This window comes from Salmo salar, chromosome 15 (assembly GCF_965601325.2).
Source record: "Salmo salar chromosome 15, fSalSal1, whole genome shotgun sequence".
Lineage (NCBI taxonomy): Eukaryota > Metazoa > Chordata > Actinopteri > Salmoniformes > Salmonidae > Salmo > Salmo salar.
The window spans coordinates 29721106-29746329 of NC_138305.1; the positions used below are offsets into that span (position 1 = coordinate 29721106).

Genomic DNA, 25224 nt, shown 5'->3' on the forward strand with positions numbered 1-25224 from the left:
GCTACATTACAGGTACAGCTATGTTACAAGTACAGTACAAGTACAGCTATGTTACAGCTACGGTATAGCTACAGCTACGGTACAGCTACAGCTGCGTTACAGGTACAGTTACGTTACAGGTACAGTACAGGTACAGTACATCTACAACTAGGGTACAGCTACGGTATAACTAATGGTTAAATGCAGTGGCTTGCTCTTTCAGTTTAGCGCGAATGCTGCCATCTATCCACGGTTTTTGGTTTGGGTAGGTTTTAATAGTCACAGTGGGAACAACGTCCTCCATACAATTCCTGATGAACTCTGTCACCGTGTCCGTGTATACGTCAATGTTATTATCTGAGGCTACCTGGAACATATCCCAGTCCGCGTGATCAAAACAATCTTCAAGCATGGATTCTGATTGGTCAGACTAGCGTTGAATAGACCTTAGCACGGGTTCTGCCTATTGGAAGGGAGGAGCAAAATGGATTTGTGATCTGATTTGCCGAAGGTAGGGCCTTGTAGGCATCCCGGAAGAGATATTGGCAGTGGTCGAGTAGTTTCCCAGCGCGAGAACTACAGTCAATGTGTTGGTAGAACTTCGGTAGCGTTTTCCTCAAGTTTGCCTTGGTAAAATTCCCAGCTATAATAAATGCGGCCTCAGGATATGTGGTTTCCAGTTTGCATAAAGTCCAGTGTAGTTTCTTGAGGGCTGTTGTGGTATCTGCTTGATGGGGAATGTACACGGCTGTGACTATAACCGAAGAGAATTCTCTTGGGAGGTAATACTGTCGGCATTTGATTGTGAGGTATTCTACTTTGGGTGAACAAAAGGACTTGAGTTTCTATATGTTATCACAATCACACCATGAGTGGTTAATCATGAAACATACACCACAGCTTTTCTTCTTCCTGGCGAGTTCTTTATTCCTGTCTGCGCGATGTACTGAGAACTGAGAACCCAGCTGGCTGTATGGACGGGGACAGTATATGTGTGTAGGTGTGTTTCAGGGAAATGGAGAGCGTTCTTCGTCTGTGTGTCTGTCCGTGTGTGACAAAAAAGACTCCATGTGGGAGTTTGAGAGAAGAACATACTCACCCCATCCCTCCCTGACTCCATCCCTCTCTCTCCCTCCCTGACTCCATCCCTCTCTCTCCCTCCCTGACTCCATCCCTCTCTCTCCCTCCCTGACTCCTTCCCTCTCTCTCCCTCCTTGACTCCTTCCCTCTCTCTCCCTCCCTGACTCCATCCCTCTCTCTCCCTCCCTGACTCCATCCCTCTCTCTCCCTCCCTGACTCCATCCCTCTCTCTCCCTCCCTGACTCCTTCCCTCTCTCTCCCTCCCTGACTCCTTCCCTCTCTCTCCCTCCCTGACTCCTTCCCTCTCTCTCCCTCCCTGACTCCATCCCTCTCTCTCCCTCCCTCTTTCCCAGGAATCGTCATCCTCCTCTCTTTTCCAGGAAAAGAGAGCTGCCACGAAACATCTAACCTCGCTCACACAGATAAGCCGCTGGTTAATACATTGAAAAGTACAGCCTCGGAGCAGTGCGTGTTTATGCTTGTGTGGGGGTGTGTTTGTGGTGGTGGGGGTGGGGGGGGGGGGTTGTGTCTGTGTGTTGTATAAAAATGATGGTGTGTGCACTTCACGGCTGGACTCACAGGCAGGTAGGGAACAGTGAACACAGGACTTACACTCTTTACTTACAAGATTTTAGTCGCTACTCCCAATTGAACTTCAGACCTTAGTCCCTACTCTCAATCGAACTTCAGACCTTAGTCCCTACTCTCAATCGAACTTCAGACCTTAGTCCCTACTCTCAATCAAACTTCAGACCTTAGTCCCTATTCTCAATCAAACTTCAGACCTTAGTCCCTACTCTCAATCGAACTTCAGACCTTAGTCCCTACTCTCAATCGAACTTCAGACCTTAGTCCCTACTCTCAATCGAACTTCAGACCTTAGTCCCTACTCTCAATCAAACTTCAGACCTTAGTCCCTATTCTCAATCAAACTTCAGACCTTAGTCCCTACTCTCAATCGAACTTCAGACCTTAGTCCCTACTCTCAATCGAACTTCAGACCTTAGTCCCTACTCTCAATCGAACTTCAGACCTTAGTCCCTACTCTCAATCGAACTTCAGACCTTAGTCCCTACTCTCAATCGAACTTCAGACCTTAGTCCCTACTCTCAATCGAACTTCAGACCTTAGTCCCTACTCTCAATCGAACTTCAGACCTTAGTCCCTACTCTCAATCGAACTTCAGACCTTAGTCCCTACTCTCAATCAAACTTCAGACCTTAGTCCCTACTCTCAATCAAACTTCAGACCTTAGTCCCTACTCTCAATCGAACTTCAGACCTTAGTCCCTACTCTCAATCGAACTTCAGACCTTAGTCCCTACTCTCAATCGAACTTCAGACCTTAGTCCCTACTCTCAATCGAACTTCAGACCTTAGTCCCTACTCTCAATCGAACTTCAGACCTTAGTCCCTACTCTCAATCGAACTTCTAAGACCGTGTGTGGGTGTATTTGTGTGTAACTTTTCTCACAATGTTTGCATGACTAACTGAAATTCCCCTCAACGTCCAAAGGAGACAAGTTAAAACACTTGGCAGGGAAACATTCCCCGTGCACCCACTGTCGTCTGAAAACCCAAAGGGTGTGTGTCTTCGTCTGGAACCCAACAGTGTGTGTGTGTTCACGTCTGGCTGCTTTCCGCTGGCTGCTTTCTGTGGGGGTTTGTGTGTGTGAGAGTGATTTAAAACTTAATGATTACTGCTGCCTGTGGGAAGGCTGCCCTGAGCGGCCCTCTCCTCGTCTTCTCTCCCTCATCCCAGCAGTCTAAACTGGCTTCCTGTCCTCGTCTTCTCTCCCTCATCCCAGCAGTCTAAACTGGCTTCCTGTCCTCGTCTTCTCTCCCTCATCCCAGCAGTCTAAACTGGCTTCCTGTCCTCGTCTCCTCTCTCCCTCATCCCAGCAGTCTAAACTGGCTTCCTGTCCTCGTGTCCGCTCTCTCTAATCCCAACAGTCTAAACTGGCTTCCTGTCCTCGTCTCCTCTCTCCCTCATCCCAACAGTCTAAACTGGCTTCCTGTCCTCGTCTCCTCTCTCCCTCATCCCAGCAGTCTAAACTGGCTTCCTGTCCTCGTCTCCTCTCTCCCTCATCCCAACAGTCTAAACTGGCTTCCTGTCCTCGTGTCCGCTCTCTCTAATCCCAACAGTCTAAACTGGCTTCCTGTCCTCGTCTCTTCTCTCCCTCATCCCAACAGTCTAAACTGGCTTCCTGTCCTCGTGTCCTCTCCTACATCTGCATTGATCTGAAATGACATGATTAGGGCTGTGACGGTCTTGGAATGTGAGGTTACAGTAATTGTCCAGGCCAATGTACAATCTTTTGGCGCATATCGGACTCAAAAGAAACAAGTGTCTTTTCTCTGCAACTTTACTATTACCTTTACACTTCTTTGTCAGTAACATTTCATTATTATTCAAGTTATTACCTCAAAAATATTAGTCAAGTATACAAAATTTAAGAAATAATTATGAAAAAATACAGATTACGATTTTGACTCCCTAATCCATTTACACCAAGTCCGATGGGTTATTTCCTCCCCTTTTCTGAACAATTCGCATAACGTCACCAACGCTGCTGCGGTCATTCTCTGTGGCAATATGTTGTCCAAAGTGTCTAGAGAGAATGCAGTAATGAGTGAAAAATCATATAATGCTAGCCTATCGTATAAAGTGATTAGGAAAGTTTTAAGGAGGATATATAGAGATAGCTGTGATAGGCTTGACGATGAAATTGCCAACCATTAGAAAATAGGAACAACCTGTCCATTTGTTCTTTTTTAAAATTTAACCTTTAACTAGGCAAGTCAGTTAAGAACAAATTGTTATTTACAATGATGGCCTACCAGGGAACAGTGGATTAACTTCTTTGTTCACCGGCAGAACCACCGATTTTTTTTACCTTGTCAACTCGGGGATTCGATCCAGCAACCTTTCAGTTACTGGCCCAACGCGCTAACCACTAGGCTACCTTCCGCCCCAGGCAGTATCAAAGTCTGTGCAACTTATTGAAAAGGGATCATTTTTCTCTGTCTTTTCCGGTTGCAAATAGTACAAGTGATCTGCCAGGCTTAATATAGGCTATACGATGCGTTAATATATTAATTAACTTCTAACACATCTGTTTTCTTCACTGTTCCCGTCTTGCTCAGACTTTGTGAGAAAGGCGTTTCACTACATTAGAGTTTGATTCTTGTTAAAGAGAGCCCAGACAGATAACTTGAGGAAACTTCCTAAATAACGTTATGTATGCCTATAGAAAGAATCCGCAAACTCACACACCCCTGTAAAAGGACCTGTCAATCAAATCCAGCAGGCAATCTCAGACACAAGCAAATATTTCTCCTTTCCTTAAAATGTATTAAAAAACCTGGGCCTACCTTAGGCTTTCTGAAAGTAGGCTATAAGAATTGACAAGGAAAGTATGAAGGGGACAGCTATGCGATAGTATGAAATTGACAATCATTAATTTATCGGCGTTCATTATTCAATAAATTAAGAAAAGATTCCATATCAAATATGCCATGCTGGATAGGATTGGTGCGTTGTCCATTTGACACATTAGTGCATTATATGCCTCAGTCAGAACAACCTTGTCGACTGCTGTTGAATAATGAATGAATAGTCAGACACATTATTTATTTACTAGCAAGCAATAAAAATGTGCATGTTCTAAAAGAAAGTCCACACATGAAATATATATTTATTTTTACTGAAGTGCCATAGCCTATAGGCTAGCGCTTCTACACCCCCGCACATCTAGCGGATTAGCTGCTGGAGCATCAAACTACAGTTGGAAAGAGGAGACGTAGACAGAGTAAGTTAGCAAAACATCAAATTTATAATCATTAGTAACTACTCCCGCTATTAGGTAAAGTTTATCTACATGAAAATAAAGTTAGCACAAAAAAAAATTACATGCATACACACACCACACACTATTACGTTCTCCCCTCGGGTGTAGGTCGTCTGAGGAGGAGACGTAAATGCCTGGGCCTAAACACACCAGGTAAACCAGATGAAAGGGGAAGACATGTGGGGTGTAATGAGCAAAAATAAATCAGACCACAACCAGAACTCAATTTTAGCCCTCAGGGGATGTTTAGTGAAGTAATTAAATAAACAATATAAAACACCCATAAAGAATCAGTAAGAAAACAAAAACAACCACAACCAGGGAAGGTAAGAGAAGGGAATGTTTGGGATCGGGGTCCAAGTAATGAAATAAACAAAAGATCCCTCTTCTACACACCTAATCCTTCCTAACACACTCTAAACCCTAACCCACTGTCCTACCTGGTTCCTAATCCTTCCTAACACACTCTAAACCCTAACCCACTGTCCTACCTGGTTCCTAATCCTTCCTAACACACTCTAAACCCTAACCCACTGTCCTACCTGGTTCCTAATCCTTCCTAACACACTCTAAATCCTAGCCCACTGTCCTACCTGGTTCCTAATCCTTCCTAACACACTCTAAATCCTAACCCACTGTCCTACCTGGTTCCTAATCCTTCCTAACACACTCTAAATCCTAGCCCACTGTCCTACCTGGTTCCTAATCCTTCCTAACACTCTAAACCCTAAACCACTGTCCTACCTGGTTCCTAATCCTTCCTAACACACTCTAAATCCTAACCCACTGTCCTACCTGGTTCCTAATCCTTCCTAACACACTCTAAATCCTAACCCACTGTCCTACCTGGTTCCTAATCCTTCCTAACACACTCTAAACCCTAACCCACTGTCCTACCTGGTTCCTAATCCTTCCTAACACACTCTAAATCCTAACCCACTGTCCTACCTGGTTCCTAATCCTTCCTAACACACTCTAAGCCCTAACCCACTGTCCTACCTGGTTCCTAATCCTTCCTAACACACTCTAAATCCTAGCCCACTGTCCTACCTGGTTCCTAATCCTTCCTAACACACTCTAAATCCTAACCCACTGTCCTACCTGGTTCCTAATCCTTCCTAACACACTCTAAACCCTAACCCACTGTCCTACCTGGTTCCAAGAAAATACAAGGGTGACACCCGCCCGGCTAACCTAGTGTATAAAACAATGGGTTATCTACGCGGGAATGTACACCCATGGGCAGATCTACCTTTTCCCTTCTCCAGGACCTAGGTAGGGTGGAGTACCTCAAGAGGACAGGCTGAAACACAGACAAAGATAAATTAAAACAAATAATCAAACAAAACAAGTGTCCTCTCTCTCTCTCTCCCCCTCTCTTCTTCTCTTCTCACACGGCAAACAGATATCCTCTCTGTAATCAGCTACAGCCACGCCCACCATCGTTAGCCGCAACTTGGTACACCTGTAATGCCCAAGACACAAACACACTAACAGGGGAAAATGGGGAACAAGAAAAATGTAACACGTAACACGTAACACGTAACACGTAACACGTAACACACACACACACACACACACACACACACACACACACACACACACACACACACACACACACACACACACACACACACACACACACACACACACACACACACACACACACACACACACACACACACACACACACACACACACACACACACACACACACACACACACACACACACACACACACACACACATACATACATACATACATACATACATACATAGTACCAGTCAACAGTTTGGACACACCTACTCATTCAAGGGTTTTTCTTTATTTTTACCTTTTTCTACATTGTAGAATAATAGTGAAGACATCAAAACTATGAAATGACACACATGGAATCATGTATTAAGCAAAAAAGTGTTAAACAGATTCTTCAAAGTAGCCACCCTCTTGGCCTATCTCTCAACCAGCTTCATGAGGAATGATTTTCCAACAGTCTTGAAGGAGCTCCCACATATGCTGGGCACTTGTTGGCTGCATTTCCTTCACTCTGCAGTCCAACTCATCCCAAACCATCTCAATTGGGTTGAGGCCGGGTGATTGTGGAGGTCTGGTCATCTGATGCAGCACTCCATCAATATCCTTCTTGGTCAAATAGCTCTTACATAGCCTGGAGATGTGTTTTGGGTCATTGTCCTGTTGAAAAACAAATGATAGTCCCACTAAGCTCAAACCAGATGGGATGGCGTATCGCTGCAGAATGCTGTGGTAGCCATGCTGGTTAAGTGTGCCTTGAATTTGAAATAAATCCCCAACAGTGTCACCAGCAAAGCACCCCCACGCCATCACACCTCCTCCCCCATGCTTCACGGTGGGAACCATACATACGGAGATCATCCGTTCACCTACTCTGCTTCTCACGAAGACATGGCGGTTGGAACCAAAAATCTCAAATTTGGACTCCAGACCAAAGGACAGATTTCCACCGGTCTAATGTCCATTGCTCATGTTTCTTGGCCCAAGCAAGTCTCTTCTTCTTATTGGTGTCCTTTAGTAATGGTTTCTTTGCAAGCAATTTGACCATGAAGGCCTGATTCACGCAGTCTCCTCTGAACAGTTGATGTTGAGATGTGTCTGGTACTTGAATTCTGTGAAGGATTTATTTGGGCTGCAATTTCTGAGGCTGGTAAGTCGAATGAACTTATCCTCTGCAGCAGAGGTAACTGTGAGTCTTCCTTTTCTGTGGTGGTCTTCATGCGAGCCAGTTTTATCATAGCACTTGATAGTTTTTGCGACTGCACTTGAAGAAACTTTCAAAGTTCTTGAAATTTTCCGGATTGACTGACCTTCATGTCTGAAAGTAATGATGGACTGTTGTTTCTCTTTGCTTATTTGAGCAGTTCTTGCCATAATATGGACTTGGTCTTTTACCAAATAGGGCTATCTTCTGTATACCACCCCTACAGTGCCTTGCGAAAGTATTCGGCCCCCTTGAACTTTTCGACCTTTTGCCACATTTCAGGCTTCAAACATAAAGATATAAAACTGTAATTTTTTGTGAAGAATCAACAACAAGTGGGACACAATCATGAAGTGGAACGAAATTTATTGGATATTTCAAACTTTTAACAAATAAAAAACTGAAAAATTGGCCGTGCAGAATTATTCAGCCCCCTTAAGTTAATACTTTGTAGCGCCACCTTTTGCTGCGATTACAGCTGTAAGTCGCTTGGGGTATGTCTCTATCAGTTTTGCACATCGAGAGACTGAAATTTTTGCCCATTCCTCCTTGCAAAACAGCTGGAGCTCAGTGAGGTTGGATGGAGAGCGTTTGTGAACAGCAGTTTTCAGTTCTTTCCACAGATTCTCGATTGGATTCAGGTCTGGACTTTGACTTGGCCATTCTAACACCTGGATATGTTTATTTGTGAACCATTCCATTGTAGATTTTGCTTTATGTTTTGGATCATTGTCTTGTTGGAAGACAAATCTCCGTCCCAGTCTCAGGTCTTTTGCAGACTCCATCAGGTTTTCTTCCAGAATGGTCCTGTATTTGGCTCCATCCATCTTCCCATCAATTTTAACCATCTTCCCTGCCCCTGCTGAAGAAAAGCAGGCCCAAACCATGATGCTGCCACCACCATGTTTGACAGTGGGGATGGTGTGTTCAGGGTGATGACCTGTGTTGCTTTTACGCCAAACATAACGTTTTGCATTGTTGCCAAAAAGTTTGATTTTGGTTTCATCTGACCAGAGCACCTTCTTCCACATGTTTGGTGTGTCTCCCAGGTGGCTAGTGGCAAACTTTAAACAACACTTTTTATGGATATCTTTAAGAAATGGCTTTCTTCTTGCCACTCTTCCATAAAGGCCAGATTTGTGCAGTATACGACTGATTGTTGTCCTATGGACAGAGTCTCCCACCTCACCTGTAGATCTCTGCAGTTCATCCAGAGTGATCATGGGCCTCTTGGCTGCATCTCTGATCAGTCTTCTCCTTGTATGAGCTGAAAGTTTAGAGGGACGGCCGGGTCTTCGTAGATTTGCAGTGGTCTGATACTCCTTCCATTTCAATATTATCGCTTGCACAGTGCTCCTTGGGATGTTTAAAGCTTGGGAAATCTTTTTGTATCCAAATCCGGCTTTAAACTTCTCCACAACAGTATCTCGGACCTGCCTGGTGTGTTCCTTGTTCTTCATGATGCTCTCTGCGATTTAAACAGACCTCTGAGACTATCACAGAGCAGGTGCATTTATACGGAGACTTGATTACACACAGGTGGATTCTATTTATCATCATTAGTCATTTAGGTCAACATTGGATCATTCAGAGATCCTCACTGAACTTCTGGAGAGAGTTTGCTGCACTGAAAGTAAAGGGGCTGAATAATTTTGCACGGACAATTTTTCAGTTTTTTATTTGTTAAAAAAGTTTGAAATATCCAATAAATTTCGTTCCACTTCATGATTGTGTCCCACTTGTTGTTGATTCTTCACAAAAAATTACAGTTTTATATCTTTGTTTGAAGCCTGAAATGTGGCAAAAGGTCGAAAAGTTAAAGGGGGCCGAATACTTTCACAAGGCACTGTACCTTGTTTCAACACAACTGATTGGCTGAAACGCATTAAGAAAAGAGATTCCACAAATTAACTTTTAACAAGGCACACCTGTTAATTGAAATGCATTCCAGGTGACTACCTCATGAAGCTGGTTGAGAGAACGCCAAGAATGTGCAAAGCTGTCATCAAGGCAAAGGGTGGCTACTTGGAAGAATCTCAAATATAAAATAGATTTTGATTTGTTTAACACTTTCTACAATGTAGAAAATAGTACAAATAAAGAAACACCCTTGAATGAGTAGGTGTGTCCAAACTTCTGACTGGTACTTTGTGTATGTACACCACCGTTCAAAATTTTGGGGTCACTTAGAAATGTCCTTGTTTTTGAAAGAAAAGCACATTTATTGTCCATTTTAAAATAACATCAGATTGATCAGAAATACAGTGTGGACATTGTTAATGTGGTAAATGACTATTGTAGCTGCAAACTGCAGATTTTTTTTATTGAATATCTACATAGGCGTACAGAGGTCCATTATCAGCAACCATCACTCCTGTGTTCCAATGGCACGTTGTGTTAGCTAATCCAAGTTTATCTTTTTAAAAGGCTAATTGATCATTAGAAAACCCTTTTGCAATTATTTAGATGGCTGAAAACTGTCGTGCTGATTAAAGAAACAATAGAACTGCCCTTCTTTAGACTAGTTGAGTGTCTGGAGCATCAGCATTTGTGGGTTTGATTACTGGCTCAAAATGGCTAGAAACAAAGAACTTTCTTCTGAAACTCGTCAGTCTATTCTTGTTCTGAGAAATTAAGGCTATTCCATGCGAGGACTTTCCAAGAACCTGAAGATCTCGTACAACGCTGTGCACTACTCCCTTCACAGAACAGCGCAAACTGGCTCTAACCAGAATAGAACGAGTGGGAGGCCCCAGTGCACAACTGAGCAAGAGGACAAGTACATTAGACTGTCTAGTTTGAGAAACAGATGCCTCACAAGTCCTCAACTGGCAGCTTCATTAAATAGTACCCGCAAAAACCCAGTCTCAACGTCAACAGTGAAGAGGCGACTCCGGGATGCTGGCCTTCTAGGCAGAGTTGCAAAGAAAAAGCCATATCTCAGACGGGCCAATAAAAATAAAAGATTAAGATGGGCAAAAGAACACAGACACTGAACAGAGGAACTCCGAGAGCATCCCGGAGTCGCCTCTTCACTGTTGACGTTGAGCCTGGTGTTTTGCGGGTACTATTTAATGAAGCTGCCAAACTTTTGACTTTTGAACGACACGCTAGCGTGTGTATGTGTATATGTGTGTGTGTGTATATATATTTGAATGTAGGCCTTTTTTAAATGATTTTGACAGTTATTTTATTTTCAATGGCGGTCTTCTTCCAATACCTTCAGTTACATGGTTATTCAGCCCTAGACGCGATGAGTGAAAGCAATATGGCGGATGCCTAGCGACTACTGTAGCTAGCTTACTCTTTGTTTCTTTCAGTGCAGATAAAGGAAATGAAATAGAGAGGGAGCCACTGCTGAGATCTCTCTCCTGTATATGTGGCAGGCACAGTCTGTCAGTCATTCCGTCAGTCACCCAGTCAATCAGTGACACAGTCAGTCTGTCACACTGTCTAGCAGTCAGTCTGCCAGCATCATGCACTATCCCACAGTCTTATAGGTGGTCAACCATCTCATCCAAAACAAGATATTGAGTTGTCAAAAAAGGCTGTCAGTCACTCACTCATTCAGTCAGTCAGTTCTTCTCTCAGTCCAGTAGGTCCTCAGAGCATCTCCACCACACAGTTTCTACACTTGTTCAGTCACTCATTCAGTCAGTCAGTTCTTCTCTCAGTCCAGTAGGTCCTCAGAGCATCTCCACCACACAGTTTCTACACTTGTCGCACTCTATGGACAGGTTGTTATCTTCTCTATTTTTTCCCTCTTTCTCTCTCGCTTTTTTCCCCTCTTTCCCTCTTTCTCTGCCTCTTTCCCTCTCTGCCTCTTTTTTTCTCTCTTTCTCTCTCTTACCATCTCCCTCCTCTCTATCGCTCCTCTCCCTTTCTCTCTCTCTCCTCTCCCTTTCTCTCTCTCTCCTCTCCCTTTCTCTCTCTCTCCTCTCCCTTTCTCTCTCTCCTCTCCCTTTCTCTCTCCCACTCTCTCCCCTCCCTTTCTCTCTCTCCTCTCCCTTTCTCTCTCCTCTCCCTTTCTTTCACTCTCTCTCCTACTCTCTCTCCCACCCTCTCTCTCTCTCCCATTCTTTACCTCTCTCACTAACACCAACCGATTTAGAGCCCAGTGTCCCTCATGCCTTTGAGGGGGGTTGGATAAGACACCGTTGATGAGGAGATACTGTTACCTCTTCATGTTCAAAGCCTTTGGCCGGGGGAGCCGGCAGCTAAATTAAACCTTTTACGCCCCATCATTCCTTGGCTTACTGTACCTGGTCTGAGCACATTGTACAGTACTCTATGTTGAGAATGACCCTCCCGTGTACAGGCAGGGACATAGACATCTATGTATTCTCATTTGTGTTTTAAAACCATGTGTTTATTACATATGTTGCTGAAGTTCTGAGTTCCTACTGTAGCAGGCAGTACGTTCTGGTGGAATAAGGTTCATATACACCGCCATCTCTTACTCACTAGGCTGTGTATCAATGCTCCAGGGCCACGTGCATATATTTTCACCTTAGATGTGGCCGTATGGAACAAAAATGATCACTGGTAAGTCGAAGCTATAAAAGACAATGGGCGCCAAGAAAGGGTCGCCATGCTTTGTGAACCCATTCTTTGTACTTGTGTGTGTCAATGAAGCTGTGTGTTTGTTTGCACAATGGTCTGCGCACACATTTTAGTGGTTGTGTGTGCGTGGGTCAGTGATGCTGCGTGTGTGGGTCGGTGATGCTGCGTGTGTGGGTCGGTGATGCTGCGTGTGTGGGTCGGTGATGCTGCGTGTGTGGGTCGGTGATGCTGCGTGTGTGGGTCGGTGATGCTGCGTGTGTGGGTCGGTGATGCTGCGTGTGTGGGTCGGTGATGCTGCGTGTGTGGGTCGGTGATGCTGCGTGTGTGTTAGTGTGTACGTACCACAGGAGATAATGGCCCATTTGTGTCAGTGCTCCTAGCCAGGGGTCAGAGCACTCAAAAAGACAAAGCACTCAGGAGTCAACGCATGGCGCACACACACACACACACACACACACACACACACACACTTGATACATATAACATACTTTTATAACACACCACAACATAGACCTACAGTAGGCCTACACTCACATACTGATTACTTTGACTACTTTATGCTCTGCCCCTATTGATGCCACCTGCCTGAAGGTGGTGCAAGGGAGGGAGAAGACGCAGTGGAGAAGGAGAAAAAGATGTGACGGAAGGTTGAGGCGAAAGAGATGGTTAGATATAGAGAGAGATGGTTGGATATAGAGAGAGATGGTTGGATATAGAGAGAGATGGTTGGATATAGAGAGAGATGGTTGGATATAGAAAGAGATGGTTGGATATAGAAAGAGATGGTTGGATATAGAGAGAGATGGTTGGATATAGAGAGAGATGGTTGGATATAGAGAGAGATGGTTGGATATAGAGAGAAATGGTTGGATATAGAGAGAAATGGTTGGATATAGAGAGAAATGGTTGGATATAGAGAGAAATGGTTGGATATAGAGAGAAATGGTTGGATATAGAGAGAGATGGTTGGATATAGAGAGAGATGGTTGGATATAGAGAGAGATGGTTGGATATAGAGAGAGAGTGTTGGATATAGAGAGAGAGTGTTGGATATAGAGAGAGAGTGTTGGATATAGAGAGAGAGTGTTGGATATAGAGAGTGGGAGTGTTGGATATAGAGAGTGAGTGTTGGATATAGAGAGAGATGATGGTTGGATATAGAGAGAGATGATGTTTGGATATAGAGAGAGATGATGGTTGGATATAATCTCAGCGAAAAAGAAACGTCACTTTTTCAGGACCCTGTCTTTCAAAGATAATTAGTAAAAATCCAAATAACTTCACAGATCTTCATTGTAAAGGGTTTAAACACTGCTTCCCATGCTTGTTCAATGAACCATAAACAATTAATGAACATGCACCTGTGAAACGGTCTTTAAGACACTAACATCTTACAGACGGTAGGCAATTAAGGTCACAGTTATGAAAACTTAGGACACTAAAGAGGCCTTTCTACTGACTCTGAAAAACACCAAAAGAAAGATGCCCAGGGTCCCTGCTCATCTGCGTGAATGTGCCTTAGGCATGCTGCAAGGGGGCATGACTGCAGATGTGGCCAGGGCAATAAATTGCAATGTTCGTACTGTGAGACGCCTAAGACAGCGCTACAGGGAGACAAGACGGACCGCTGATCTTCCTCGCAGTGGCAGACCACGTGTAACAACATCTGCACAGGATCGGTACATCCGAACATCACACCTGCGGGACAGGTACAGGATGGCAACAACAACTGCCCGAGTTACACCAGGAACGCACTATCCCTCCATCAGTGCTCAGACTGTCCACAATAGGCTGAGAGAGGCTGGACTGAGGGCTTGTAGGCCTGTTGTCTGGTGAGGACCTGCCTTACATCACTGGCAACAACGTCGCCTATGGGCACAAACCCACCGTCGCTGGACCAGACAGGACTGGTAAAAAGTGCTCTTCACTGACGAGTTGTGATTTTGTCTCACCAGGGGTGATGGTCGGATTCGCATTTATCGTTGAAGGAATGAGCGTTACACCGAGGCCTGTACTCTGGAGCGGGATTGATTTGGAGGTGGAGGGTCCGTCATGGTCTGGGGCGGTGTGTCACAACATCATTGCAGACAATCTCAACACTGTGCATTACAGGGAAGACATCCTCCTCCCTCATGTGGTACCCTTCCTGCAGGCTCATCCCGACATGACCCTCCAGCATGACAATGCCACCAGCCATACTGCTCGTTCTGTGCGTGATTTCCTGCAAGACAGGAATGTCAGTGTTCTGCCATGGTCAGCGAAGAGCCCAAATCTCAATCCCATTGAGCACGTCTGGGACCTGTTGGATCGGAGGGTGAGGGCTAGGGCCATTCCCCCCAGAAATGTCCGGGAACTTGCTGGTGCCTTGGTGGAAGAGTGGGGTAACATCTCACAGCAAGAACTGGCAAATCTGGTGCAGTCCATGAGGAAGAGATGCACTGCAGTACTTAATGCAGCTGGTGGCCACACCAGATACTGACTGTTACTTTTGATTTTCAGCCCCCCCCCCCCCTTTGTTCCGGGACACATTATTCCATTTCTGTTAGTCACATGTCTGTGGAACTTGTTAAAAAAAATTATCGAAATCAAATGTATTTATATAGCCCTTCTTACATCAGCTGATATCTCAAAGTGCTGTACAGAAACCCAGCCTAAAACCCCAAACAGCAAGCAATGCAGGTGTAGAAGCACGGTGAACAGCTAAGAAAAACTCCCTAGAAAGGCCAAAACCTAGAGAGAAACCAGACTATGATGGGTGGCCAGTCCTCTTCTGGCTGTGCCGGGTGGAGATTATAACAGAACATGGCCAAGATGTTCAAATGTTCATAAATGACCAGCATGGTCAAATAATAATAATCACAGTAGTTGTCGAGGGTGCAACAGGTCAGCACCTCAGGAGTAAATGTCAGTTGGCTTTTCATAGCCGATCATTGAGAGTATCTCTACCGCTCCTGCTGTCTCTAGGACAGCAGGTCTGGGACAGGTAGCACGTCCGGTGAACAGGTCAGGGTTCCATAGCCGCAGGCAGAACAGTTGAAACTGGAGCAGCAGAACGGCCAGGTGGACTGGGGACAACAAGGAGTCATCATGCCAGGTAGTCCTGAGGCATGGTCTTAGGGCTCAGGTCCTCCGAGAGAGAGAAAGAAAGAAAGAGAGAAAGAATTAGAGAGCGCATACTTAAATTCACACAGGACACCAGATAAGACAGGAGAAATACTCCAGATATAACAGACTGACCCTAGCCCTCCGACACATAAACTACTGTAGCATAAATACTGGAGGCTGAGACAGGAGGGGTCAGTAGACACTGTGGCCCCATCCGATGATACCCCCGGACAGGGCCAAACAGGCAGGATATAACCCCACCCACTTTGCCAAAGCACAGCCCCCACACCACTAGAGGGATATAGTATAGCCCACAAAGATCTCCGTCACGGCACAACCCAAGTGGGGGAGCCAACCCAGGCAGGAAGACCATGTCAGTGACTCAACCCACTCAAGTGACGCACCCCTCCTAGGGACGGCATGGAAGAGCACCAGTAAGCCAGTGACTCAGCCCCTGTAATAGGGTTAGAGGCAGAGAATCCCAGTGGAGAGAGGGGAACCGGCCAGGCAGAGACAGCAAGGGCGGTTTGTTGCTCCAGAGCCTTTCCGTTCACCTTCACACTCCTGGGCCAGACTACACTCAATCATAGGACCTACTGAAGAGATGAGTCTTCAGTAAAGACTTAAAGGTTGAGACCGAGTGCGTCTCTCACCTGGGTAGGCAGACCATTCCATAAAAAATGGAGCTCTATAGGAGAAAGCCCTACCTCCAGCTGTTTGCTTAGAAATTCTGGGGACAGTTAGGAGGCCTGCGTCATGTGACCGTAGCGTACATGTCGGTATGTACGGCAGGACCAAATCGGAAAGATAGGTAGGAGCAAGCCCTTGTAAGGCTTTGTAGGTTAGCAGTAAAACCTTGAAATCAGCCCTTGCCTTAACAGGAAGCCAGTGTAGGGACGCTAGCACTGGAGTAATATGATCAATATTTTTGGTTCTAGTCAGGATTCTAGCAGCCGTATGTAGCACTAACACATTTATTTAGTGCTTTATCCGGGTAGCCGGAAAGTAGAGCATTGCAGTAGTCCAACCTAGAAGTAACAAAAGCATTGATACATTTTTCTGCATCATTTTTGGACAGAAAGTTTCAGATTTTTGCAATGTTACGTAGATGGAAAAAAGCTGTCCTTGAAACATTCTTGATATGTTCTTCAAAAGAGAGATCAGGGTCCAGAGTAATGCCGAGGTCCTTCAGTTTTATTTGAGATGACTGTACAACCATCAAGATTAATTGTCAGATTCAACAGAAGATCTCTTTGTTTCAAGGGACCTAGAACAAGCATCTCTGTTTTGTCCAAGTTTAAAAATAGAAAGTTTGCGGCCATCCACTTATGTCTGAAACACAGGCTTCTAGCGAGGGCAATTTTTGGGCTTCACCATGTTTCATTGAAATGTACAGCTGTGTGTAATCCGCATAGCAGTGAAATTTAACATTATGTTTTCGAATGACATCCCCAAGAGGTTAAATAAATAGTGAAAAAAATAGTGATCCTAAAACGGAACCTTGAGGAACACCAAAATGTACAGTTGATTTGTCAGAGGACAAACCATTCACAGAGACAAACTGATATCTTTCCGACAGATAAGATCTAAACCAGGCCAGAACTTGTTCGTGTAGACAAATTTGGGTTTCCAATCTCTCCAAAAGAATGTGATCGATGGTATCAAAAGCAGCAATAAGGTCTAGGAGCACGAGGACAGATGCAGAGCCTCGGTCTGATGCCATTAAAAGGTAATTTACCACCTTCACAAGTGCAGACTCAGTGCTATGATGGGGTCTAAAACCAGACTGAAGCATTTCGTATACATTGTTTGTGTTTAGGAAGGCAGTGAGTGGCTGCGCAACAGCTTTTTCAATTTCTTTTGTGAGGAATGGATGGTTCGTTTTAGGCCGATTTTTAGTTTTTTATATTTTCTGGGTCAAGGTTTGGCTTTTTCAAGAGAGGCTTAATTACTGTCACTTTTAGTGAGTTTGGTACACATCCGGTGGATAGAGAGTCGTTTATTATGTTCAACATAGGAGGGCCAAGCACAGGAAGCAGCTCTTTCAGTAGTTTAGTTGGAATAGGGTCCAGTATGCAGCTTGAAGGTTTAGAGGCCATGATTATTTTCATAATTGTGTCAAGAGATATAGTACTAAAACACTTTAGTGTCTCCCTTGATCCTAGGTCCTGGCAGAGTTGTGCAGACTCAGGACAACGGAGCTTTGGAGGAATATGCAAATTTAAAGAGGAGTCTGTAATTTGCTTTCTAATGATCATGATCTTTTCCTCAAAGAAGTTCATGAATTTATTACTGCTGAAGTGAAAGCCATCCTCTCTTGGGGAATGCTACTTTTTAGTTAGCTTTGCGACAGTATCAAAAAGAAATTTCGGATTGTTCTTATTTTCCTCAATTAAGTTGGAAAAATAGGATGATCGAGCAGCAGTGAGGGCTCTTCGATACTGCACGGTACTGTCTTTCCAAGCTAGTCGGAAGACTTCCAGTTTGGTGTGGCGCCATTTCCGTTCCAATTTTCTGGAAGCTTGCTTCAGAGCTCGTGTATTTTCTGTATACCAGGGAGCTAGTTTCTTATGACAAATGTTTTTAGTTTTTATGGGTGCAACTGCATCTAGGGTATTGCGCAATGTTAAATTGAGTTCCTCAGTTAGGTGGTTAACTGATTTTTGTCCTCTGACGTCCTTGGGCAGGCAGAGGGAGTCTGGAAGGGCATCAAGGAATCTTTGGGTTGTCTTTGAATTTATAGCACGACTTTTGGTGCTCCTTGGTTGGGGTCTGAGCAGATTATTTGTTGCGATTGCAAACGTAATAACATGTTCAGTTAATGTCTCAGTTGTTGAATCTTGTTAAGTTCATACAAATATTTACACATGTTAAGTTTGCTGAAAATAAACGCAGTTGACCGTGAGAGGACGTTTCTTTTTTTGCTGAGTTTAGAAAGAGATGGTTGGATATAGAGAGAGATGGTTGGATATAGAGAGAGATGGTTGGATATAGAGAGAGATGGTTGGATATAGAAAGAGAGGGAATTAGATATGGAGAGAGTCACATGGAAGATGAGCAAAGTCACATGCAGCAGTAGACAGACTGCAGAGGACAGAGAAACGGAGGGAGGAAGAGGAAGGACTCATTGATCAAGTGAGTCAGTTTAGTGTGCATTTTGAAAGCAGCTAACAACACCAGGGTTGACTGTGTTCAAAGCCCATACTTACTGTGGGTCCTCTCAAGTCATTTTAGGCCTTACGAGGTAATGTAATGTACAGTAAAGCAATTTTAAGTTAGAATTCGATTGAGTTCAAATAACATGGAGTGTACTCCCATGTGAAATGCACAAATAGACTGACTGAGTGGTTTCTCTCTGTACTTGTTCTTAACCTCTCTAGGGTCGGCGGGACGAAATCGTCCCACCTACTCAACAGCCAGTTGAGTCCCGTGGCGCGTTATTCAAATACCTTAGAAATGCTATTACTTCAATTTCTCAAACATATGACTATTTTACACCATTTTAAAGACAAGACTCTCCTTTATCTAACCACACTGTCCGATTTCAAAAAGGCTTTACAGCGAAAGCAAAACATTAGATTATGTCAGCAGAGTACCCAGCCAGAAATAATCAGACACCCATTTTTCAAGCTAGCATATAATGTCACAAAAAACAAAACCACAGCTAAATGCAGCACTAACCTTTTATCTTCATCAGATGACACTCCTAGGACATTATGTTATACAATACATGCATGTTTTGTTCAATCAAGTTCATATTTATATCAAAAAACTGCTTTTTACATTAGCATGTGACGTTCAGAACTAGCATTCCCACCGAACACTTCCGGTGAATTTACTAAATTACTCACGATAAACGTTCACAAAAAACATAACAATTATTTTAAGAATTATAGATACAGAACTCCATTATGCAATCGCGGTGTCAGATTTTAAAATAGCTTTTCGGTGAAAGCACATTTTGCAATATTCTGAGTAGATGGCTCGCCATCACGGGCTAGCTATTTTGACACCCACCAAGTTTGGTACTCACCAAACTCAGATTTACTATAAGAAAAATTGGATTACCTTTGCTGTTTTTCGTCAGAATGCACTCCCAGGACTTCTACTTCAATAACAAATGTTGGTTTGGTTCCAAATAATCCATAGTTATATCCAAATAGCGGCGTTTTGTTGTGCGTTCAAGACACTATCCGAAGAGTAAAGAACGGTGACGTGCCCGGCGCGTTTCGTGACAAAAAAATTCAAAATATTCCATTACCGTACTTCGAAGCATGTCAAACGCTGTTTAAAATCAATTTTTATGCAATTTTTCTCGTAAAAAAGCGATAATATTCCGACCGGGAGTCGTTGTTTTCGTTCAAAGACTGAAAATAAAAACATGGAGTCGTCTCGTGCAGCGCCAGTCTCATTGTTCTCAGATCGACCACTTACCAAATGCGCTACTGTTTTTCAGCCATGGCCTGCAAAGTCATCATTCAACGTTCTGGCGCCTTCTGAGAGCCTATGGGAGCGTTAGAAAATGTCACGTTACAGCAGAGATCCCCTGTTTTGGATAGAGATGATCAAGAAATGGTCAGACAGGGTACTTCCTGTATGCAATCTTCTCAGGTTTTGGCCTGCCAAATGAGTTCTGTTATACTCACAGACACCATTCAAACAGTTTTAGAAACTTTTGAGTGTTTTCTATCCAAAGCTAATAATTATATGCATATTCTAGTTTCTGGGCAGGAGTAATAATCAGATTAAATCGGGTACCGTTTTTATCCGGCCGTGAAAATACTGCCCCCTATCCATAACAAGTTAACCCACTAGGCTGTCATTGAAAATAAGAGTTTGTTCTTAACTGACTTGCCTAGTTAATTAAAGGTTAAATATAAATAAAGAGGCAGATAGTCCCTTCAGAAAGTATTCACACCACTTTTCTTTTTCCACATTTTGTTGTGTTACAATTGTGGGATTAAAATGGATTTCAAAGTGGAAGAATCATTTTAACATCTGTAAAAAAAAAAAAAAATATGAAAAATAAACACGGTCTTGATTAGATAAATATTCAACCCCCTGAGTCAATAAATGTTAGAATCACCTTTGGCAGCGAATACAGCTGTGGGTCTTTCTGGGTAAGTCTCTAAGAGCTTTGCACACCTGGACTGTACAATATTTTCACATTTATAATTGTTTTAATTCTTCGAGGTTGGCCAAGTTGGTTGTTGATCAATACTTGACAGCCATTTTCAAGTCATGCCATAGATTTTCAAGTAGATTTTAAGTCAATATTGTAACTAGGCCGCTCAGGAATATTCAATGTCGTCTTGGTAAGCAACTGCAGTGTATAGTGTGCTTTAGGTTATTGTCCTGCTGAAAGGTGAATTTGTCTCCGAGTGTCTATTGGAAAGCAGACTCTAGGATTTTGCCTGTGCTTAGCTCTATTCAGTTGACTTTTTATCATATACTCCCTAGTCCTTGCCGATGACAAGCATACCCATAACATGATGCAGCCACCACCATGCTTGAAAATATTAAGAGTGGGATTCAGTGATGTGTTGTTGGATATGTCCCCAAACATAATGCTGTGTATTCAGAACATAAAGTTAATTTCTTTGCCACATTTTTAGCAGTTTTACGTTAAGTGCCTTATTGCAAACAGGATGCATGTTTTGGAATATTTTTATTCTGTACAGGCATCATTCTATTGTGGAGTAACTATAATGTTGTTGATCCATCCATGTTTTTTTCCTATCACAACCATTAAACTCTAACTGTTTTAAAGTCACCATTGGCCTCATGGTGAAATCCCTGAGCGGTTTCCTTCCTCTCTGTCAACTGAGTAAACACTAGAACTGCCATAGGCCAACGGCCATTGACGTTTGATTTTGTCAATTAAAAAAATCTGCCAAAAATAAGCTGTGTTCTGCTCCTTCCCCTTACATTCCTGTACTTATGAGTTTGTGTTATGCCTATTTATCAGCAGCAAATAATTTTACCACACGACTTGTGGGTTGATACCATTCTCTTTATGTTTTACTTTGTAAAAATAAGCTGTACTGTTTTATTTACTGTAACTCTATTACTAATCAAATGTATTGTAAGGGAAAGGAAAACATGCTACATGTTGCAGTAGACCTTTAGAATAATGTAAAAGATATCCTTGACTCCAAGTTGATGAGCGGGAAACAAACGATGCCAGTCGGCCTGCACAGTCGGCCCATCAAAACTACACCTAAACTATAATTAAACAAATGTCACACATAGGAGTTAGCCTATAGACAAGATTAAATTGACAATAATCTGATGAGTGGTAATTTTAGGCCTATCAGTTGTCAAATTGTACATGAAGAGGTGGGCGCATGTTGTAATTGACAGATGCAGGGAAAGGAGCATCGCTTTATCAAATCCTCCTTCAGAGTCACATGCAGGTAAAACATTTGTATTTCTATATAGTATCAGAAAGAGCATATTCTGCAGTTTCTACGACACTTACCTTTGTCAAATAAATTCAAGAGGTGCAGCTCTATTTCCAAATGTCACTTTTTCCAAGAATATCTACGGTGTCCATGCATTCAGCACATGACCAGTCGCATGGTAGCATTGCTCTGGCTACTAAGCAAAAACTAGTAACATAATACAATTTAAATGAATATATGCTATTCTGTTGTCAATGGATGAATGATAGATAGAAACGGATAATGGTGCTTGTGACTTTAATGAACTGAATAATGAGAAAGGTTAAGAGGATGATTGAATTTAGAACAATAGTGTAATGATGAATTGTGGGCGGTCGACTTATTTATTTTATTATGAAAGGCTGGAAATGGTATATAATTTCCCCCGGGAGAATCAAATCAGACCGAGTACAACATACATGTGTAGTTCACAAGGTCAAGCCCAACCAAACTAATGGATGCACTGACAGCATTGCAAATGCTGCAGAATTTAGATGATGGAGGATCGGATATTGAGCTTGAAATCGACGTTGCTGATCTTAATTGGATTTTGATGTTGACTTCGAGCCTCCGCCTCCGATGCCTGAGCCTCGCCACAGAAAAACCAGAGCTGAGATTGATTCATCTGTAAAGGCACAGGTGTAAGGGCACAATACAGTGTCCGATCAACAAATGACTGTTTTTATATCTTGCCAATAATACATTTCCACAACCATTTCTTTATGTGATTAATCCTTTACAATTGTTCATGCACTGGTGATTTTGTTCAGGAATACAGCAAATCATTTCACCAGTGACCTGGCTGGTTATATTATTATTATTATTATTATGTGTTTCTACTTTGTCAGAAGAAGCTGTAACTGGACTTAATTAATTACTATAACTCTATGACTAATCGAATCTACAAATAAAGTTGATCAAATACAGTATACTAATGTTTTTATTGGAACGGGAACTAAAATATGCTATAGGCCTATGTTTTTTCTAGGAGTTTGTAGAATTATACAAAACATATCATTGACTCTATCTAAACAATTGATATATTTCCACAAATATTTATTCATGCAATTTATCCTTTACAATAGTTTCTGCACTATTTATCAAGAGTTGGTGCTTATGTTTTCCTACCTTGCGGGTTGATATGTATCTGATGCATCTGCTGAAGGGGATTCCTGGCAACGTTTTCTAGCGGGTACTTATAGGCTGAAAGGCCAGGCTGTTTTAGTGTTAAGAAGGACGCCTGTATCTTTACAGTGTCTGGGTGTATTGATACGCCATCCTATCTATCAATAGCCACCCTTCTTTGCGAGGCATTGGAAAACCTCCCTGGTCTTTGTGGTTGAATCTGTGTTTGAAATTCACTGCTCGACTGAGGGACCTTACAGAGATGAGGTAGTCATTAAAACATCATGTTAAACACTATTATTACACATGAAATTTGTGACTTAAGCAAATATTCTACTCCTGAATTTATTTAGGCTTGCCATAACAAAGTGGTTGATTACTTATTCACACAAGACATTTCAGCTTCTCAGTGTTTATTAATTTGTAATGAATTCTAAAAACTTAATTCCACTTTGACATTATGGGGTATTGTGTGTAGGTCAGTGATACAAAATCTGAATTGAATCCATTTTAAATTCAGGCTGTAACACCACAACATTTGGAAAACGTCAAGGAGTGTAAATACTTTCTGAAGGCACTGTAGATTGATGGAGGGAGGAAGGAACGGGGAAGGACTACCCAGGGCACCCCCCCATGGGCCAATCGCATAAAAGTGGCCAGAGACAGGAGCGAGCGACTGTCCTGCTCTCTCATGAAGGAGGGAAAGAGGGAGGGAGGAAATGAAAATAGGGAGAGGGAAAGAAAGGCAGAGGAAGTGTTTAGCAAACTTCCCAGAAAGTCATAGTCTGGGAGAGTTGGAAGTCTCTCTCTCTCATTCATGTGGAAGTAACTTGTGTGTGTGATTGTTTTTGGGGCGGTACGAGGTGTAGAGAGACTTGAAGTTAACAATAAGAAAAGTATTATGTGTTTGTGTTGTGAGACTATGTGTGGAAACCTGTATTAAAGTACATACTTTAGTTTTACTGTCCAATATTGGCCTGTATACTGTCCCTCTCGCAACCACAGAATGTAACCAGCTTTGCATTTGTTCTTCTACTGACAGTTGTAGCTGCTTCGCGTGATGTATTGTTGTCTCTGCCTTCTTGCCCTTTGTGCTGTGCCAAATAATGTTTGTACCATGTTGTGCTGTTGCCATGTTTTGTTGCTACCATGCTGTGTTTTTCATGTGTTGCTGCCATGCTATGTTGTTGTCTTAAGTCTCTCTTTATGTAGTGTTGTGGTGTCTCTCTTGTCGTGATGTGTGTGCTGTCCTATATTTTTATTTTGTTTTATTATTAATCCCCGCCCCTGTCCCCGCAGGAGGCCTTTTGGTAGGCCGTCATTGTAAATAAAAATTTGTTCTTAACTGACTTGCCTAGTTAAATGAAGGTTTATAAAAAAAATATTGAAATGTCTGGATGAGAGAGAATGGTTTACTTCTTCTAAACGTCCTTTCTTTTTCTCTATCTGTCTTCAGCTCTTCAGGGAAGTCCGAATAATGAAGATTCTAAACCATCCAAACATTGGTAAGTGATTCACTGACATACTGACTTACATCTTGTTGGGGGAAAGTTAGGGCTGCACAATAGATTTTTGTACCAAATATTGTGATTTTACTTGAGATTTATAGATCAAAACACTTGGGTAAACTGTTGGAATTTTATGGTTGGAATACAGTGGGCACTTGGAATGCAGCTTTGTTTGGCATGACAATGAATGAAAAAGCAAGGAAAGAGATGGTTGTGACAGAGTAAGAACCAAAGTGTTGGTCAGTGTTTCCCTTGGGACCCTAATTGGCTTTAAATAGATGGGTACTGGCAGGGGTGCAACTTTGGTTTTTAGAGTTGGGGGGGGACATACATTTAAAAAAATTATTGTTATTTTTTATCATGTCGAATAAACACTCCGAACAGCCTGTCTGACCTCTCTGAGGCGTCACACATGGTCCTAAAGCGTACCGTTGCCTCGTATTGTATCACATTCCAATGATAAAACTGGGGGGGGGACAAAAATGCAATTTCCGGTCACTGAATTGTTTGGTGAGCATGAAAACAATATAAACCATATGTCACGGCTGTCTGTCACTAGATCTCAACCCAATTGAACTCTTATGGGAGATTCTGGAGCGGCGCCTGAGGCAGCAGTTTCCACCATCAGTAAAACACCAGATTATGTCATTTCTCATGGAAGAAGGGTGTTGCATACTTCCAGTTTAGTTCCAAACACTTGGAGAATCTATGCCAAGGTGCATTGAAGCTGTTCTGGCTCGTGGTGGCCCAATGCCTTTATTTTTTTGTTATCTGTACATTCAGACAAAGATTTTAGAATATTTTTCGCCATTTCATCTCTGATTTATGAACAA

General features: G+C 42.8%; 1 protein-coding gene across 9 annotated transcripts in view; it reads left to right on the forward strand.

The window, feature by feature from the left end:
• Positions 1-25224, forward strand: part of LOC106571124 (MAP/microtubule affinity-regulating kinase 3) — a 107472-nt gene that overhangs the window by 35624 nt on the left and 46624 nt on the right. For all 9 annotated transcript variants that reach the window (XM_082961647.1, XM_014143818.3, XM_082961646.1 and 6 more), the window contains exon 4: positions 24340-24388. In XM_082961647.1, coding sequence (XP_082817773.1) covers positions 24340-24388 — 49 coding nt within the window. The remainder of the gene's footprint in view (positions 1-24339; positions 24389-25224) is intronic.